Source organism: Cinclus cinclus, chromosome 5 (assembly GCF_963662255.1).
Source record: "Cinclus cinclus chromosome 5, bCinCin1.1, whole genome shotgun sequence".
Classification (NCBI taxonomy): Eukaryota; Metazoa; Chordata; class Aves; order Passeriformes; family Cinclidae; genus Cinclus; species Cinclus cinclus.
This window is the reverse complement of record NC_085050.1, coordinates 11,841,304-11,862,551: the sequence shown is the minus strand read 5'-3', so window position 1 is coordinate 11,862,551 and position 21,248 is coordinate 11,841,304. Positions and strand designations below refer to the sequence as shown.

The 21,248-nt window shown below is 40.2% G+C and overlaps 1 protein-coding gene across 2 annotated transcripts in view; it reads right to left on the bottom strand.

The window, feature by feature from the left end:
* Positions 1 to 714: 714 nt before the first annotated feature.
* Positions 715 to 21,248, bottom strand: part of PPP2R2C (protein phosphatase 2 regulatory subunit Bgamma) — a 132,002-nt gene continuing 111,468 nt past the window's right edge. For both annotated transcript variants that reach the window (XM_062493365.1, XM_062493364.1), the window contains 3 exons: positions 15,593 to 15,762; positions 10,855 to 10,946; positions 715 to 1,006 (listed from right to left, as the gene is read on the bottom strand). In XM_062493365.1, coding sequence (XP_062349349.1) covers positions 715 to 1,006; positions 10,855 to 10,946; positions 15,593 to 15,762 — 554 coding nt within the window. The remainder of the gene's footprint in view (positions 1,007 to 10,854; positions 10,947 to 15,592; positions 15,763 to 21,248) is intronic.

Genomic DNA, 21,248 nt, shown 5'->3' with positions numbered 1-21,248 from the left:
CTTAAAATAAGCTGAGTAACTATACCAGTCTGTCACTTACTCACTTGGGAAGGTGAAGCACAAAAAGTAATGTGATAAATAAATAAATAAATAAATAAATAGAGGGCATTGTAATGACGGGAATGGGATGGGATGGGATGGGTGAGATGGGGCAAATTTTCACCAGCAGGGATTCTGCCTTCAGCTCTAACTCTCATGAAGTCCCTCCAATGTGCCATATGCTCTAAAGGGATGTGGCTATTCATTCTTTCAAACAGACTGGGCTTAACTGAAAGACAGGAAAACAGTACTGGAAAAAAAACCCAGTCAAGGGATTGAGGCAAAAAGCTCTAATAATGTGGCGGAGGCTGTGCACTGCAAAAGCAGGAAGGGCACCAGAATGCCACAGTCCTGCAAACCACTGAGACCCTTCAAAGGATGGACATGAGTTAGGGAGCCTCAGCCCCTCCCAGGAACACTCCTAAATTTAATAAATATCCCTGTTTGTTTAAAGGAACCGATACAGACCACAGTACTGGATTTGCACTCGTGCCTTTTACTCATACAGTTGCAGTGATGGAAAATAATTGGCTTGCCACCAGTAATGATACAAGCTGAGGGATGAAAGGATGCAACCTACAAATCCCACCACAGAAGCCACAACTTTTGTGAAGATCACATCCTTCTACAACTCTCAAGAGGCTGGTTTGTAGATATAGAGGGATACTGATAAATCTAGTGCATTTCTGAGTTCACTTTATCCTGAAATATGTACAGATTGTTTGTCGCTGCTATAGCAATGATGTTCTCGGTTGGGTGCCATGCTGTGTGCAAGATCTTCTTAGTAAAGTCCAAACTGTCAACACTGATGTCATCTTTCCTCCGTTTGCCTCCAACGCAGACTCTCCGGGGCTTAAGAATGGCTCGTGGTTTACTGCTCTCCCGGGAAGCCTCCAGGGTAACATCCCGCTTGGTGTTGCGGTCAAACATTCGAAAAAAGTTGTTATATGCACCCGTCATTATCACACTGCAGAGAGACACAGAGAGAGCGACAACAAAGGCAGTTAAACAGCAGCTTGTGCAAAGCCTACCAACATGACTGGGTCAGGACAGCTGAGTTTGACCTTAGGGTTAGCTGTCTTCTGGTTTCAGATGGGAAAGAGTAAGGAGAAAACCTGGGGAAACCCCAGTACTCCCCAGAATGAATAGTTTTCTCCCACCAACGCCTTCCCCTTTCATATTATTCAATGAAAATTACAGTTAAATCAAGAGAATTGCATCACAAGAAAATAAAAGCAACATGTTTTAATAAGTTAGTTTTAATTACCCTCCAGCTTTTAATGAGTGCTTAAGGATCATACACTTCAGGCTTTTTCTGTTTCTCTGGAACTTTACCTTTAATGACAGCTGAGTTTTACCATGATTCCAGAAACAGTCTAAAAAAATGCCCACCTATTTCAAATCTTTTGATACACCACTAAGCTTTAGTAGATAATTATATATTTTAAAGATTATTTTGAAGAAGGGTGTTTTGAAATGTTCTGAAAAATCACATTGAATATGCACATGTAAATTCTTTCCAAACGAAACCCTTTTCCTTGCTGAAGCCACAGATCCTTCAAGTCTAAACATCATTAAATTTTGCATCTATGAGGCTTCTTAGAAACAAACACAGTGGTGTCAGGATTCTAGCACCTCTTATATGAAGTATGAATGAAACATCAAGTCAGGATACATTTCTGAGTCTGGGAGAAAGGGACAGAAAACATACCTCGATCTGTATAAAAATTACCTCATTAATCAGCTTGCAGTTTGAAATAATGGATTGCCAGTTGCTTCATTCCCCTAGTCCCGAGGGGAGGATATTTTGTCACTAACTTTAATGAATTCAGGATTTCATCCATGGCCCTCAGGTTATTGGATTAGCATAATCATGGGCTTCAGAGCCTTGTTTGAAAGCTCATCCCCTGTGAACTTTTTCCATATATGAAATTATGGCTGTTCTCTATTCTCTTATCTCAGCCCCAAACAGGGTGGTTTTTTTCCAAAATTCCATTCTGCAAGAGGGAATCCACACCAAATGGTCAGGTCTTCACAGGAAAAGCTGTACAGTTTTAAGACTCAGGCAATCAGAACTATTTGCCTTTCTAATAGAGCCCAAAAGAACATACTTGACATGAGTGGCATTAATAAACAAACCTCCATCTCACATTAATAAACAAACCTCACATCTTTCACACTTTGCTGTTGAGAGGGGATCTGTGATGAGCAGCAGACTGGCCAGGGAAACATGGAGCATATGGGAGAATATGGGAGAACTCACAGGCACCAGCCACTCCCTGCACCATACAGACACTCACTAGATTGATTAGATTAGAGGCTCCTGGATTCAGGAGTGCCTTACAGTGTGTGCACAGCCTGCAGCCAGAGCTGCCTTGATCTTATTTGGGGCCATTAGGAGAGACTGTAATACAAACGAACGATAAATTGGAAAAGCACAAACGTGAACTGTGCCCCTCACTGCTGTGACTGCAGCTGAGGACTGGGGGCAGTGCAGGCTCCAGAGTTGCTGCAGGGTAACTGGAGGGGGTGAGCTGTGCCTGTGCGCTGGGAATCACCCAGCTCCACTCTGCTTCCACGTCTGCTGGTACTGCACACTGACGGCAGCTGATCCCACACTCAGCTCTGTGCAGTTCCCGCAGTGCCAAAGGGCACCGCTGCAAACCAGAGCGCACAGCGCAGAGACCCAGCACACACTGCCCTTGGTAAGAGCTCCCCCAAAGCCCCCGCTCACGGACAGGGGCTGCTCCCTGGAGGTCTGCAGGCAGCTCACTGCTGGGGGATGCACAGGGAGAGCACTCACCCAGCCCTGGCTGGGAGCTCCTTGCTGCTCTCCAGCAGCAGGACCAGCCCCTGGCCAGCCTGCAGAGAGGTTTCCCTTTCCTTCTGCACCCACAAAGGGCCTAGCACAATCCTGCCTAGCAAGGCACAAGTTAACAACCTCGCAAGCTATAAAACAGCAAGTCACTGTGGCAGCTTGATAAAATGTATCCCAGAAGCTGCAGAAAGCCTATTGATCAAGATTAGTGCCCGTTTCAGAAATTGAACCAACAGCAGTAAATCAAATGTTTCATTCCTTCCAAATCACCCTGTCTTGTCATTACAGCTCCTGCTGCAATGGTTATTCACAACATGAAAAAGTCGAGGTTATTCCCTATCTCAGCACTAACGTACATAATTTGTGATGCAAACAGTCCATCTGTATATTTCCCCCCAGGGAAAATTTTGAAACGGGTTCATAACACTGGGGCAGCCCTGTGCCATGGACTGCAGAGCTGTGGCTCCGAGGGCAAAGAGGAGCATCCCTCCTAATGGCAGTGGGAACTGTCAGAGAAGCAGTTCTCGTGCTGGCAGAGTACCAGTGCACCAAATGCAGAGAGAGGTGTTAGTTAAGGGTCTTATTTTAGAAGGTTTTGCTTGCAGTAAAACTGTCTTTACAGTCCATTTGCTTTTTAATTTCTTGAACTCTCGCATATTTTAAAAAGTCTGCTTTCTTCAGTTGGATTTACTGCAGTTATTTTTTTAACATATGTAGATGACTACTTTTCATGCTGGCCCTATTTTTCTACAGTTTAATGGCTCAGTAAAAAACAGCATTATGTAAATGAGAAAGTGCCCTTTCTTGTTTGAGGTCACAAACACAGATGGATTATAACCTTACCTGCTGCTTAAAGTAATAAAAAAGAGTGAAAACTAGATGTAAACACACAATTTTGTCCTGTTCAGGAAAATGCAATGTACAATAATGGAGTATATGTGATAAGATCTTTTTTTTTAAAACAGTAGAATATAAATTGTAGCTCAATGTAGGAAGAGTCTGTTCTGTATTCCCAGACACTGCTCTGCACAGCAGTGTTATGACAAGGGCTTGCACGAAAACTTTGCAGACTGGTTCAAGAAACCAAAGCCCCTCATTCAAAACAGCCCAAACTACTTCACAGGTGTGTAAGACAGCAGCCCAGAAAAGCTCTGTTTAATTTTCCTTAGAAGACAGGTTTACAAGTTGTGCTACACAAGGTCAGAGGTACCATCGTGTCTGCCATGCAGAGGTATTTAGGACGCAGAACACGCTCCAGTGCACCCTGAGGAGCAGGGTACTGATAGCTCGGGCCAGAGCAAAGCTGAAGCCTGACTGAACCAGCTCTAAACACCACAGTCACAGGCAGCATGACTTTAAAAAACCCCAAATAAAACAACACCATACCCCATCTCCTCCCAAACAAACAAACAAAAAAGCAGGGGAAAACCCCAATGGCTGCAGCATGACTACCACTACCTACATTTCACCCTCTGCAGCCCAGCCAGTGCTCTGAAGGGAGAGACAACCATACCTGCAGAGCCCAGAATGCATTGGCACAGCCCCATGCTGGCCCACCTGTGCTGCCCCAGGCAGGGAAGGTTTTTCTCTCTGCACAGGGCTGCTTTGCAGGGCACTTGGAAAATCCTCTGCTCCCTCTGTTTGATCCGCTCCAAGCAAGGTCCTAGCAATTCTTCAGGGTTGTGTGTTTGGAGTGACAACACAAAATGCCACTGATTCCTCCTGGCTGCAATGGCACTGGGCATATTTGCTTTTCAGTGATGTGATCTGAGACATCTCACTGCCAAACTTCAGTCCTCACGTGTGGTCACTGTGGCCACTCTTACCCCTCATTATTTATTTATTTATTTTATTTAATTTTTTTTTAAACCAAGAATAACAAATGTATTTTTGCAGAAGATAAAAGGGGAAAGAGAAAAGTCCAGTGCAGGGCAACCCCTACTTTTATTGACTTTTATTTTCATTCCCTCCCTACAGAAGGGAGTCACCATTCTGTTCTCTTTTTTTCTTTCTTCCCCTCCAATTTTGATTCTGCCTTTACCACTTTTTCCAGATATGTTTCCCTTTCCCCGCTCTTCATTCTCCCCTCTTCTTTCATTTCCATCTCTCCTGCTCTACAACTTCAAAAAAATACCCCAAAACCCTGCCCTATCTGCTTCTCTCTTCCCACACCTTTCAAGTCTTTGATTTACTTCTGTAAGTCTCACTGCTCACCTTTTTTTTGGTTATCTCCCCCTACCCTCCAGTCCTGAAAACAACTTGCTTGGCTCTCTAGGTGTTTTGGCTTGCATCCCTTCCTTCTTTGGGCTGAAGGCTGGGGAAACAGCAAATCCCCAGGAACCAAAGCTCATTTGGGCAGGAGAGGTAGTTCCCAAATTATCAGAACATTTACTGTACACCTCCCATTCAGTTCAGGCTTCTTCACCCTGCACCATATAGACCTGTAGCCAGCAATAAATCAGGTAGGGCTGTTTCTTTCTAAAAGTAAATTTTCAATCTGTAAAATTGTCTGAAATAAAGGATTTGAGAGAAAAAAGTTCTTCCTGTTTGCATTGTAACAGTAATAATCAAAAGGAACAGATGTTTACCTATGGATAATGATTTTATTAAATATGACATCAGCATTGTACCACTGATGTTTAATTTATGGCCAGAGTTTTAGGGTCTACAGAAGCAACCTCTCAGCTACTGATGGCTTTGGCATATTTAATTATCTTAATACTTTTAAACATCTGAGTCTCGAAATTTTGGCTGTGGTAGTGACTTTGTTAAATGAAATGCTTCAGTATGGTATTTTCCCCACTAAAAAGTTCTGCTTCTCTTGGGTGGTCAACAAATTCTCTACTTCACCAACTTCAAAGGCCTCTGAATAGGATTTTCACCATTTTACTAACCTGCAGTGAGATTTCATCAAACACATCAGTCACTAAGAGCTGGCATCTCTCTGTATTTCTTTGATTTCTTGCCGTACTTCAAGCCAATCTCTCAAATTTTATCCATGTTGCAGCCATCCATGCACACAACAGCCTTCATCAAAATAGCTTCATTCAGCTGCATTCCTGGGATTCAGGAATTCAGGGATTGCCCTGAAGATTTGGGGGCATCAGCTGGAATTAAGCCTTGCTTAAAAACTAAGCCATTACTTACTCCACGTTGCTTTGAGTTGTTTTTCTTGTTTAGGTGGTTTTTTTGTTTGTTTTTTTTGGTTTTTTTTTTTAACTCTTTGATAATTTTTGGGCTGTGGCCCAAATTAAGTCTTCCCAGATGCAGAGAAGTTCTTATTCACCTGCAGATTTCTACTACCTGGAGAAAACCAGGTAAAAAACAATGAAAATCATTTCATCATTCCCCCTATTTCACTGTTGCTCACAAGACCACGGAAGCCGTGGGGTGGTGTGACAGGGCTTCAAGGACCTGCGTACACCCTGCTTAAGGGTGACAGAAAAGTTAAACCAGTCCAGCTGCCCTGCCCCTCAGTGCAGATGTGGCAGCAGAAGATCATTCCCTGGGGCAAGAGGCAGGGCTTGGAATTTCCAGGTGTGAGGGGAGGAGACTCAAAGAGCAGCTTCCACCACAACCTGCACTCACACTTGCAAATCTCAGCAAAGATGTCCCTCAGGCACACAGCATGAAAAGGGACATTTTCTTTGAATTGAAACTGTCTCCCAATTATATTTTAAGCCCCTAAATTTTCAGTATTTCACTGCCATGTGTACCAGTGCAGAAGAGAACATCTGCAGCCTCCTAGGACTAATTTGTAAGGTCCACCAGATCTGGTTTCCTGACAAGCTTACCCAATGAAAGAAAGGGTTGATTTCAGAAAAATGCTTAAGAATCATTTTTCATAGGAATAAAAAGGGAGATGTATTATAGCAAAGGGAAAGGAGGAAGTATTGCTGCAAGCAATGAGGAACTCCTGAAATACTGGGAAATCTTCCTGTGTGCCATGCTGTGTGAAGTCACTGACTCCCCATCACTCCCCATCCCCATTATTCCCCAAAGAAGGAATTTATTTAAACCTGGGGAGAAGGCTGCTAGAAAAACTCGAGGCACAGGATTCTGGGTTGTGGCACCCTGGTACAGCTGGATGGCACAAGACTGGGAATAAGAACAAGGGATCCCCAAGTACTTCCAAGCTAATATTTGACATGCCAAGCTTTGAGAACAAAATGATGTCTTCTACCTCTCCAGCATGGAGTGTGCTGCCAGACAGGAATAGACTTTTAACGTCTCATCCAATGGGATCTGCCAATTCCTCCTGATTAGAGTGAAGGCTGATGGATATTCAGGGGGATGAATGACAGTTCAGTAGGAAAGGACTGACTGAACAGTTGCATGTGACTTCACTCATCTGCTTGCAGCATATCACTTATCGTGATGGTATTTCGAAGTCTCCCTGGCAGGGGTCCCATACCCATTCATTTGAAATCTTAAAAAAAAAAAAATGTTAACTAAGGTATTCACTTGCTATCATGTAGAATTAGGTTTTGTTTGGGTTTTTTCTGGCTTCTTTACCTCACAAAAGAGCTACAAAAGAACTCATTTTTTAAGGCAAAACTGAAAGCTGCTGACAGTGGGAAGAAAACTGTGTCCTCCAGGTCATTATTAAAAGGCTAGACTTTGGATGTGAATGGAAGAGTTAAATTGCTGTGTAAGAAGAGCTCACCTATTCTACACAGTCATGTAATGATGAAAATACAATAAAGATAGTATGATTTTTGTGTAATATACTCAACTACAGATAATACATGCTCGTCTGGACGAATTAGTGTTGAGACCCCTGCTCAGCTCCCTCCCCTGACCACTGTTGCCAAAGTACACAGTGATTAATGTGCCCTTCAGCAAATGAGATTGGCTCTATCTGATTGTATTAGTTCCTGTTCATTGGAGTAACTGAGCATCAATCACGTTCTAATCAGAGCTCATGTATTCTGATTATTTTTGTGAACAGCCTCACCATCAGGTTCTATCATAGCCTAAATTAACTTCTTAGCAATGACAAAACTTAATAAGTATTTTCACCTAAATAATAAACACACTTTATTTTTTAACTGAACAATCCTGTCACTATAATTGTCCTTTTAATTAAATTACAGCTTTGAAGTCTGTAAAAGAGAAAAACAATATGTTTAGAACTGCAGATATCACTGTTATGCAGATGGATTAATGATCTAAGGTACTGCAGCATCCCTTTGGAGTACATTTGTCAATATGCAATTTTTACCTTTAGGAATAGACCTTTTTAAAAAAACTGCACCAAGAAACTCCAATTAAGTGACCTTACTGTTCAAATGAACTGTTTTTTAAGAGGTACCGGTACCTACATATTATTTAAATGATGATCCTCCAATAAAAATTATTCTGGCAATGTATAGCAATACTTGTCATATTCATAAAACAAGGAGCTCACAGGAGTGAACAAAATATGAGCACCAGTTCTGATACATTTGACTCCTAAAAAGAAATAACTAAATGAAAGAGAGCCCTTTTCTTTTGTCAAATGTTTCCAGCTCCTCTACTTGAGAGTTTCTTACCATCAAGAGCAGCACATTGTGTTTAGTGACAGGTTTGGTAATTGTGCATGACTAATAACACCTCAGCGTCTGGGCAGTGCAATAAATGAAGCCCTCACAATCTAATGTTCCCACTTAATAATTACTCCCTGCATTGATCTTTCTGATCTGTCAAGTAGGAATGAAAATATTACACTCACTATAAACCCTGATATTGAACAAGAATTCCATTACTACCAGGCAACTATGCAGAGAGTGGTCTTACCACACTAATGAGACAGCAGCACTTCATCTGGCCAGAGGAGAGAGACTCTAGACCTAGGAGCAAGTGGCTGCCCATCCTGTAAAATGGACTAGGAATTCCCATCAAGAATAAGCAAAATGGTTTGAAAGTACCTGGAAAGTCCTGGATTTTTTCAAAGTTTCCCAATATCTACATGATTTGAATGCACTGTTGTTCTGTGCCAGACCAGAAGGGCAGAAATCAGACTGTCTATTTTCCAATAAATGCTTTGAATTTGGTGTTTCTAGTAGGGACAAACTCAAGCTGCAACCTCACAGAGAAAACCCTCTGCTAAAATAACCATTCAATGCGTTGGTTTGGGAGTTTCAGAAAAAAGCCCCAAAACCTGGATCTCCCACTAAACTTTCTGTACGTCATTCCCACTCTTTGGACATACCAAAGCCACAACAGCTGGTGCCTAAATTGCAATAACAGCAATCTGGGAAGTATTTTGCTCAGTGTGGTCCATCTATGTAATTTTAAATGGCCAGCAGTTGGTATCACAGGGGATACTCAATGCTGAGTTAATTCTTGTCAAGAAACACATCACTCTGGCATGCAGGCAATAGAGATAATAGAATATATATGCATTTTAATTTACATAATGAATGATACAAGGTAAAAGTTTCATTTTTTAGCAAAGACATAATCTTTCCATTGGGCAGGTAGAGGAACTGAGCAAAGGAAGAAAAGAAGGTGCCCCTTACCCAGTGTACAGCATAATCCTTGATCTGCATTTGTAGAACACAGGACTGGAAGAGACTTTGTTCTGCACCTCCAAGTTCAGACTCGAGATTTTAACCAATTTTAACAGGTATAACAGTTGGCTCTCAACACCTGCTTGCTGTTATGTCATTATCACTCACACTTAGCTCGATTCTCTTCCTCCTTGGTATACTTATTACAGGTAAGTAAAATCTGGGCTTCTCTTTTGCTAAGCTGATGAAAACTGAAGTCCTGGCCTCTCTTCTTTAGAGCAGCTGTCCATCTGCTCGACTAGTTCATCCACCTTGGAGATGAGTGACAGGAATGTGTAAATGCAGTTCAAAGGTCTTTGAATGAGCCCAACATAATGTCATCATTACTCCTTTCTCTGCTGGATAGCACAGTCTTGTGCATTCAAGGATCATATTTGTCTTTCACAGATGTCTCAGACTGCCTGTTTCACAGTCCTTGCCCACTCCACGGTGGGTAGGCCTGCTTCAACACAATGAGACAGGCTGTTTTCCAGATGAGAGGCTGAGATGAAGGAGCAGCTCTAGGTTCAGTGCCAAACTTCTGCATCTTGACTCCTAATTCTGTTGAACCAGGAGTCACTGCGTGTCACTCAATATTGGCTCCTGTGCTCTCTTTCACACGCATTTTGTAGACTGCTAATCCCTTCCAAAGTCACTTAGCATATGAACGTCCCTGGGAGTTGCTTCCAACTGATAAGATGAAGGTTTTTGCTCTCTTTTTAACTAAAATCCTCACCTTGCATTATACTTTTGGATTTTATCCATTTTTATTAACCCAGTCCTCTTGGCAGCTCAGTTATTCCTGTACTATATTCCTATTTCCACAAAGTACTGCCACCATTTGCCAGCATTAGGGCGTTAGCCCACTCCATCCTTGCTCACACTCTCTGACTTGTGTCAGTATTTCTCATTAAAATGTTCAACGAGATATTATGTCCAAGATATAAACAAGAACCCCTCCATCAGTGCACAGGGACAGGGACTGCTCTGATGGAGGGAGGTATGAGAAGTGTCATTTGGCAGCAGATTGTGGAGAATCAGTGGGTGCCTGTGATGGTCCTTCCTCACAGCCATTTCCAGTAAGTGAACTGAATTTCTGAGTCAGCTCATGTACAAATACTCAGCTTATGTATGCTTCCCTACTGTGTTGGTGGGATTGCGTGAGTTGGCATCATTCTTTTTAGCTTTTGTGGCCTATTTATGATTTGGGTGAAAATGGACATAATTTGAAGGGTTTTTTCCCCTTGACACGAGCCAAGGTTATTAAAGCATACATTATGTCTAAGGCAGTCAGAGGCACAACTGCACAAGCATCCAAACATCTATCAACCCAAACACTGGCCTATGATTCCACCTCTTGATGTGGAAAATAATCACGTGTAGCTACTTTAGGTTTGCTCCCCATCATATGGGAGGTCTTTGGCTAAATGAGGACAGTGATGGACAGAAGGGTGGATTGATTACCTGTCTGACCCATTCCATGCACATTCAAACTTGTCAAAGATGCAGTCGTTTTCATAGAGGGAACATAACTTGCTCCTAAGGTAATCATGGACCTGTTTTAAAGAAAATAATTGTTATTCTTGAAATAAAAGAAAATATTAAACTCCACAACCAGTCCTTCACTTTCTGTGTTATCTGCCACGTTCACTTTCAAAATATGCTGCATAGATTGGTAGCTCTGCAGAAGACACTGGGTTTAAACCCAAAAGAAGCTAACTGTAATTTTCCACAGCCCAGTTAACCAGGTGCTACAGAATTATTGTTGCAGGAAGCCAAGAAACATGCTTCCCTCAGCAGGTTGCAGACCACCCTCTTCAACATATTTGTCTCCTGCTTGGGTGATTTTCTCAGTGCTAGCTTAATTCTCAGAGACATTTCACCAGCTGATACCCTAGATGGGCTAATTAATGTGCAAGAAAGCTAATTTAAATAGCAACAAAAATGCCATATTCCAAGATAAGTGGACTCTCACTTATGGCAGAAAGAACTTGGCTCTATTAAAAGAACCTTTATGGTATAACACTTGTTTTTTAAGGTATTTAGAAGCCAAATACAGCACAAGGTTGTAGTTGCACAGGCTGCAAATAAGAACACTAATTTAGCCCAAGAATTTCTCTGATTTGGCTGAGATTTAAAAACAGCATTGCAAAATTCTCACTTACTAACTAGAAAACTGGGACTACCCAGCAGATCTCTCTCCTCTAGGCCACACATCTCTGCTGACCAAGGCTTATCACAAAGAGATCTCATGTAAACTGTTTCAGTCTTTTGCTTAATTTGATTAGTTTTTCTGCTGGATGATTTGGTTTATTCCATCAGGAAACAATAAGGTAGAAAATCCCTGCCTAGATAAATTTACTAATGCACTTCCACTCCTGATATTTTCTTCTAGCTATTGTAGAAACTGTAAAACAAAGATGTGTAGGTGGCCTCCTGGAGAAAGACACCAATCCAATGGCCCAGGTGTAAAATTTAGCTCTGCCATCCCGAAGTTACAGGCTCTTGCAAGTCCAGTGCAATTGCTCCTGCTCATGAATGCTCAGCATCCTCCTCTGGCCTGAGGGCACAAACATTTCTTCTAGTAAAATAACTTCTATCAAGACCACATGAGGGACAATGACCTTTCACTTAGATTTGCTTTAAACTGACCCATTTTTGATAGTCAAATTGTACAGTATCCAAAAAATATTTGTAATGTAAGATTATTAAGAATAATAAATTTTAGTTATGGATCAATTTTCATTAATAATTGAACACTGAACTGTTCATTAATTGATAATGTCATATACAGCAATTACTCAGCAAATGGCAGATAGAACATTCCACAATTAAATGCATTTATCATCACAGTGAGCAACAGGTCAGAACACTTTTTTTTTACTATTGATGCAGTTTCCTACACTCTCTGTAATTAAACCCTTTCAGTTTCTCTTTTCTTAAAACCTTTTTATGTTAGCAGTGTAATTTGTTACAGAACTGGAATTCTTTCGTCATGTTTGTGAGCTCCCAACACTTAGAAGAAATAGAAAGGTTGGGTAAGGCAGAAGGAAGTAGATCACATTTACCTCCCTGACTTTTCTCTTGTTGCATTTCCAGCAGCCATCTGTCATGACCACTGTCACGTACACACCCTTTGCAAAATGTGTCCAAGTCCACAGCTTGGAGCAGTGCCTTTCTATCTGCTTTGTCAAAAAGGATTTTGCAATTCCTCTCTCAGATGTCTTACCTTTTTAAGACTGTCAGACTCATCCTACTGTCTTTGACAACCACCTTGTTCTTTATGTAGACCTTTTGATTACCACATTTGAGCACATTCAGACCCTCAGAGAACTAACTGAAGAAACACTTATTTTCACTGCATATTCACCTGCCTCTACCAACTAAGGGTAAAATCAGATTTGTCTTGTCTGTTACATCTTGCTCTTACCACATATCAAAGTACTTGAAAGTACTTGAAAGTAAACCAAATTCATTCCTCACTAATTACCAAGGACCTTTCCTTCACAGCATTTTACGTCTGATCCTCATGGAATTATCTAGCAATTCTGTGCTCTAGACTAACACAGTTACACAGGGACCTGTTTTATTGTGACTATAGAATATTGTGTATAGAATATTGTGACTATAGAATAGACACAATAAGGAATTGCTCTGGTAAGTGACACATTGGTCCAAATCCCTATGCTACCTGCCTAAAGTGGATCAAGCTACCAGCTTGATTACCAGCTATGAACGTGCTCACCTTGCTCTCCTAAGGCTTCTGCAGGGTAATTCCCCTACCTGTTAGGCTGGGCTGCCTTGCAACATTCAAGCACTGACCATGGCACTGCACTGCTCTTTTAGTGCTGTCCAGTGACCGTACTCTGCCCTTTTTTCTTTTGTGTGAAACAAACAGGAGAAAATCATGTTGAAACATTGTCAGCAGATGATGTGTTCAGCAGGGCTGCAACAGCTGCTCTATGCAATAGCATCCTTTGAGCCACAGCACTGATATGAAAAAGAACCTGTATGAGGAATTCACTTTTGTTTGTCAGGTTTTAATATTAAAATTCTAAGCTGGTAATGAAGCAGTACAGTTATGGATTCTGCTCTTTACTACAACTCTGTGTGAAATCTCCAGCTGTGACCCTCACTACTGCAGCTAGGCAATATCTAAGTGGCTACCATGCAGTGGATGAAATGAGAAATTAAATCTTTTAATGAACACATTTTAATCTTTTAATAATGTATTGTCATCATAATTATGTGGATACATAACTGAAAATGTTAGGTTTATTTGTTGCCTTCCTGTGATCCACCCCAAAAAGACTTTTTGAGAAATTGCCAAGTTTATATATGAGATTTAGGTTTGCGAGAGAGAGATCTCTCAGACAAATCATTTAAGAGAGTAATTTAAACCACTTTTTTTTTAGGACAGAATTCTCTATTCTCTGCAGCTTAAAAAAATGAAAGGTTCTCAGAGCATTGGATCACGTGAACCCTATGGAATCGTGTGATATTGACTTCCCAAGGCTCCTAGTTCCAGATTCTCCTTTAGTCTACTGCAGTGCCCAGCATCACATCTATATATTCTTTAAAAAGCACTGGATAAATATTTGAAAATTAAAGGCAATCCAAAAAGTTAAGAACCTTGTTATATTTTGCTATATTCTTGTAATATATTACATAAGGCGTTTTCTTGTTGTAGGTCTTGTTTTATGGTTTGTTTTTTTTTATATAAACTTCTGACTGCAATTATCAGTACTCAATTTTCCCCATCTCAGCATGAAAAAATATAACTTTTTAACTGGCCCTAATGTTGGGTGCCAGATTGATTTTAAAGTGACGAGCTTGTTTCACAGCTGCCTACATGAGGAAATAAAAGCAGGTGTCAAAATCAAGAAGAACAGGTTGGCTTGACCAGCTCTTCCTTCCCAGGGACTAGCCTGCCTACTAAATTAGCATAGGTATAAAGTAATAGATTACCTGAATTCCCAAAAATCGAGATTCTATTCTGTTATATAAAACATAGTCTCGCCCTTACCCTCCCACTCCATTTTCACAGTACATTAACATTTCTGACACATTCAGCATTTAAAGCACTGCCATTTTAAAGAGAAAACCCAATTGTGTAGTCTTAAAGGTAAACAGGCTCAAATTTTCCAATATGAACAGTGAGCAGTGAACATTATCCGCCAAAATGTAATGGATACATTGAAAAGCACTGGGGCCCACTCTGTCTACTAAATATTAGCTAAAAAATACTGGAAATTTTTGTTTGTTTTGACATGAAATGCTACCAAATTCTCATAATGGATTTTGAAAACCAATCTTAATTATACTTACTGTGAACTACAGTATCCTACCTGCCATTATTTAGACACAGAAAACAAGTGACTGGTCCAGCATTGTCCCAGGATTGTCTCTCAGTAAGCAGCACAAGCCAGATGAAAGGCATTTTTCCTACTTTGCATAGACTTTCTTTTAGGTAGCTTAATAGCTTTTTACTTACTGCATTTTTATAACAAGCAATTTCTGTGTCACAGACATATTTTCCTTCTTCAAGCCAGAGTGAAAAAAAGTAAGCCCAGCCCTCTATTGCCAAACATGACCAGTGTCAGAGTACAAACTTAGCACTGGCTGGAGCCACTGGCATTTTCTGTCTGGGTAATATCTCAATGAATTCAGGCAACCAGATGTGTCTGTCTGGCATTTGTGAGCTGCTGTGTCAGTGGTGCTGCCAGGGTTTAACATGGAGCACTTCTAGAATTAAGCACAAGGGAGAAACACACAGATCAAGTTGTAAAAAGTAGCTCTGAAATGACAAAGGTGCAAACTTTCAGCAGTCCCACCAGGAGCAGAGTGCTAAGCAACACACAGAATATTTTCCTCGGTTCCTTTTAGATGTTAGTGAAATACATAATTTGAAAGCAGATGCCAAAGTGAAGAGATGATTTCTCTTGTTAAATAATCATTTCTTTCAAGACCCCAATCCACAGGGAGTGCTACCTTGACTCCCCAATTTTTACACTTCTTTACTAATGCTGCCATTGCCCTTTTACTGCTATAAGGATGGCTTTGTGAGGATTTTAACCACCTTGATTAATTCTCTATGCTGGCTGCTTCTCAGGTAAGGTTATGAGAAGTTTACAGATGCATCCAGCTTTTGAAACTGAGATCCTTGTATAATGTTGCCTTTTAAGACATAGGAGATTCCTACCTGGTACGTTTCTACAGGCTTTGTTTCCATGTTCAGATCCCAAACCTTGACAGTGAGGTAATCTCTTGTAAGCATGTATCTACCACTGTGACTGAATTTGACATCTGACACTGAAGAGATAATTTCTGAAAAAAATGATCTGTTGCTGGGGTCTTCTGGTTCTTCATAAACTGAGGAAAACAAAGCAAGAGACAGAAATCAGAATTGTATAAAAAATGCTCTGTTGTACAATCTGAAGTCTGCATTTGTTGTGAAACACGTAACTCAATCTACCAAGGAACATGATATAGAATTAGTTGTATATTCAGCACTTAATTGATTCTTTTAACTTCAGATAAAAATACAAACTGTAAGATTTAAGGATTACAATAATTAATGTTATAGCTATGGACTCAATGCATGACTTTGTGAAATTATACAAATACCCTGGTTAGTTGATTACAGATACCTATAGCAAGGCATTTCACGCCTTCATCCCTTCTGGGTCTGCATACCCCATTTCCTGACATAACCAAAATCCAGGTGTCCCTGCCACGTGAGAGGGATGTGTGTACAAGTGGTGTCACAACAGTCCTGGCATCCCTGGGAGAGGCTGTTACTAAAAGCCTGCCCTGCTTGCCAGAACCAGCTGGCCTGGCTGTGGGCTACTCATTGCTCATGTCTGAAGGCATCCAAGATAAAGGATGAGAATTTAAAAAAGCAACTGCAAATTGCAATTACCTTTTCCTGAGAGGTGAGCATAAAATAGTCAGGGGTTTACCATGTGGAGGCATGAACTACATTGGTGGTGTGCAATTGCTGACAGTTCTGGAAAGTACTGAACTCCCTGAATGTGATGGTCAGCAGCTCTGTACAATCTGACAAGGCAGCAAGTCATGAAATATTTCTTACACGATGTTCACATGTGAAAATCCAGCTCTTGTAGCTATGAGGTTGGTCATCCCTGTTCAACTGTACATAAAAACGATACTGGACACTCTACCCCTACCTCAGGGGTGCCTAGAGCAATTCTGCTGTCTTTCTGCAGCTATCTGTGGCCCTGTGATCCAACTGACCTCTATGATGAACTTGAGAAGAAAGTCATGCTTTCAGAGTCTTTTAATTCTCGCAAAATTGTAGGGCTTTGGGACCTTGAATATCCTTTGAAATTTGGCAGTTTAGTGAATTTCATTTTCATGTTTCAAACGCAAGTGAAGAAAAGCCATGTGATGAAACATGAAAGCATGCTGAAAGTAGAAAAACTTTTTACTGTCAATCAAAATGAAGTTTTTTGTACAGTCCACTGGAACATTTCTCTCTCAATTATTTTATCCACGACTATGATTCAGACTGTTGGAAGCAACAAGGTTAGCTTCCATTAGGTGAAATAATGTTCTTCTGAAAGTTAAGGGTGAGTACGTGGGTGAAGTATGTGGGGTAACGCAAAAAATTATGGGCAATTTTCTTTGGGGGTGGGCAGTGGAATGCAGCCAGGCGTGCACATGAGAATAAGGTCTATATTTAAACATACGCCACACATCTGAATGGTAATGAACTACTTCACAAAGAGCAAAAAACTTTTCAGATAGACGGTAAATGAACAACTTTAAATAGCTCTTTAAAATTTTGCCTAGACATTGTGCAAAGCAGGTATTTTGTAATTATCCTGTCAGATGTTTAAGAGAAGTCTGATGAGCACAAAGCAATTATCATTTCTCGTACCTCTTCCCTTTAATCTGTCCAAACTATAGACTTGTCTGGCAGGAATTTCATCCTCCTAATTATGATGTGAAGCTTCTATTAAAACCAGGAAAGAAAAAACCCAAAACCCACTCTAACTGAACTACACCTTCATTTATAGCTTAGATATATTTTCTTGGTTCTTTGGGGCTCATCCAACCCCCAGTGATTAGAAGAGGAGTGATATTTCTACCTGCATATTCTGCATTTTGTTAATTAATGAGATTAAACCTTTTCGTTCTTTATCTGCCCCATTTATTGCCTTTCTGTGCTTACTGTATTAAGTATTAGAAAGACTTAGATTAATTAACTGTGGAACTAACAGAGACATGAAAGTCTCATATCACTACAGAAAGAAAGATAGCAGTAGAAATTTTAGTAGCAGCAAGCTTTTGGAGATAGTTCCTCTAGTCAGCATAACCACAGAAAAATTGTTACAGGAAATTAAGGAGCAGCTCCCAGTGAAAAGAAGAGAAAGTTTAGCAACTACCAGTATCTGCCTGAGCAATCAGCACAGGGCATTAGCCTCAGGAAATGAAGGTGAGAGAGTGTTCTAGAGACTTGGCTATTTCTGGTTCAGCATCAACATAAGGTTATGCACACAGTGCAAAAAAGCACAATATCCCTTCAGTTTGCCTAATACAGGTGGAGTAATTGGAGACAGAACAGCAGTGAAGTGATAGCCTTGTGACTTGGACTTCAGGCAAGCAATTCAAATTCAGCTCTGACCTCTCCAAGCCGACAGGAAAAACACATGGGTCTAGCCCCCGGTTTCCAAATGATGTTTTCTGTTTATTACTGTTAAGACTTATTGGTTGGAGGCTGCCCTTGCACACACAGGAGCAATCAGTACCTGAAACATGAGATTTCAAATGTGGCTTACTTATCTGTATCAAAATCTTATCAGATCTGAACTTTACTGCCATTTTATTACAGATCCTATTATATTCTTTAATTAATTTCATCATTAATTTCTTAATAAATTTCTTAAATTTCTGCCATAAAAAAAGGCTATTTAACTTTCATTACCATTTTTCCTGATAATGGTCACAGTGCTAATTACATGAAAGACAGAAAGTTACCTGTCCAGCTACCTAATGTACTTAAGAATCACAAATGATGTGATGTACCAAGTTCTCATGTGACACTTGCTCAGACTGAAATGTGACCTTGATAACAGGACTCTGGCATAGAGAAATATCATGACATTACAGAGGAAAGCAGAGCATATCTCTGAGTACAGCCAGTATTTAAAGAGGAGCCTGCCAGGAAGACAGTGTTCCTGCCCCTTATGCCACCATCACATCCATGGGTAAACTGGGAAGTCTGCTCAGGGAAATAAAAATGCTCAGTTCCTTTCTGCACAGCTCACAAGTTAAAAACCACAGTAGCTTCTCAGAGAAGTCCAGGCTTTGCAGAGAAGGATGGGTTCATTGAAGGATACTTGCCAGAGTGCTGTTTTCCTGAATCCTGAAGAAAATCTGTAGCATAAAAATATGCTGATTCTTTCTTAAAAGGAAGTACCATCTGCTGAAAAACAAATTCTCATCCCTCATAAAAAATACCCTTGTTTCCTTGTGAATTTCTCTGATCTAATGCAGAACGGAGACTTTTCCAGTGGATAGGAAAGGCATCTCTAATGTGTGTGTTTATCATGCATAAATATACGTAGCTATCTAAAGTTAAAAAAGAGAAAACAGCCAGGAAGAGCAAGAGTAGGTGGAAAGGTCCATTTCATAGCTTCCCTCCCAGACACTGGCCAAAAAAAGGCAGATGCCTCGGGCAGTAGCCAAAAGAGGTGTGGTGCACTAACACCTTGTGGTTCTCATCTGCACTCTGTGGGTCACAGGTGCTGCCACCTCAACTTCTCATTAATATGGGCATGATTCCACACTCCTGAAACTGCTATTTATTGGAAAAGATGCATCCAATAAAGAAAAACAAAATCTAACCCAAAGTAATTTTCAAGTTCAATTTCAAGTGAGTAGCTGGGCAGAGTTTTAATTGTTGCAGGCTGTAAATTCTGGGATAAGTGAATTTTAAAACATATTACAAATAATGCCAAAAATGTCTTATATGGTGGGTGCAGTGTCGCAGTCTGATATAGTATACAAAATTCTGTATTCCTCCTGAAATCATCACAAGAAGGACAACTTGAACAGAAATCTGCTCCACAGATTTTGTAGGAAATTCCATCAGTCATAGGATAAAATTATAAACAGCTTTAAAGACTCATTCCCTCTAGCAGAAAAAAAAAAAACAGTTTTCTTTCTACTTACAAACAAATAATAACTTCTTAAAGCTTTTTTTTTTTTTTTTTTTTTTTTTTTTTTTTTTTTTTTTTTTTTAAGAAGATGCTGTTTATAATTTTTATCCTGTCCTGGAAATTTCTGTTCTTATAGCATTTGCTGTTACTTAGATTTAAATCATTGGAAATCCTGCACCATAAAATAAATCTCTCCCTTCCTCTGAAGACAGCTAATGGATATAGAAAATCATCCAGTCCCTGTTCAGGGGTCACAGCTACAAAGACATGGCATACAAGCTTTGGCAACAGAGGGAACAAAGGCAGTGTGGTTACTGAGAGGGAGAGGACCCTGCAGAACAGGGCCAACAAAGTTGGTGGAACATGACAGGGAAAATGACAGGACATTTACATTATGTAAGCAAGTAAACATTCTGCAGCTAAACTGAGCTAAGAACTTATTACACTTATTACAGATAAACCTCTGGGTTACAGTAGTACACAAACAATAGGTGAATTTCAACTGGACCTGGAAATACCAGTGGTGGATCAGGTAATCCCTCACTGGACTTTAATTTCATAAACACACAAAATGGGCTCAGTCCCAGGCCAAATAATTTTAAACTAAGTGTCTATTTAATTCCAGATCCCAAATGAAAATGGCTGCAATACCTGATTAGAACAGGTATTAGAACTGTTGGAAAACAATACTTTGAAATGTATGGGATTTCACTGGTCTTAAAACACTAGCCACAGGGACAAAAGAAGCAAGAACCAATATGCTTTCCTAACAGATGATAAATAAATAATATTTTGTAACCAAAATAAAAAATTATTTAACTATATGCTAATATTTTTAGATGGCAAATTAGCACTATTCCCGGGTCATTTGTGATTTGTTCTATCACATATATTTAGCATAAAAAACTTAAACTAAGTTTCATTTGCACTTCTATGAAAATACTAATATTATTATTTTTTTTTTTTTATTTTTAAGCCCATGGCAATTGTTAGGTATGTTCTACCAAGAAAGCATTTTTTTTGTGCCATTTAATTCAAGAAATATTGCATCTTGAGCTAAGCATAGTTCTGGGCTTATCTCTGATGTGGTAGAGATCTCAAGAAGACATAAAAATGGGCAATAAAAATGACCAGAAGTACCAAATTGCTTCCATGCAAGGAATGGCTTAAATAGACTGGGTTCTCTCAACCTAGGAAAGACTGAGGGGGTTGTAATTAAGAGTGGCATGGCAAAGATGAATAGGGAATGACAGTTCACTCTGTTCACTGTCTCTTCCAATCCTCAAGTAGGGGTCACCATGTGAAACTAGGACAGGGTAAGCAGAGAGAAGATGGTCCTTCATACTATACCTAATTAAGCTACTAAAGACTTTACTGAAAGATAGTGTGAATGGTAAAAAATACACACAGGTTCAAAAGTAACTGCACAGTTTCAAGGAAAGAAAAAAAACCCAAACATCCATTTTCAGCATTGTTGAATGCAGTAAGTTCACTTCCACTACGGTCCCTGAACCTCAAGTTCCCAGCTGCAAATTGCAGAGGATAAAGATTATACGCTTGGTCTGTTCTTACATTTTCTGTTGGTGCTGCTACTGCCAATATCAAAACCAGAACAACGGGTTAGAAGGACCTCTGGTCTGCCCAGGTATGGTCATTTTTATGCACTGTTTA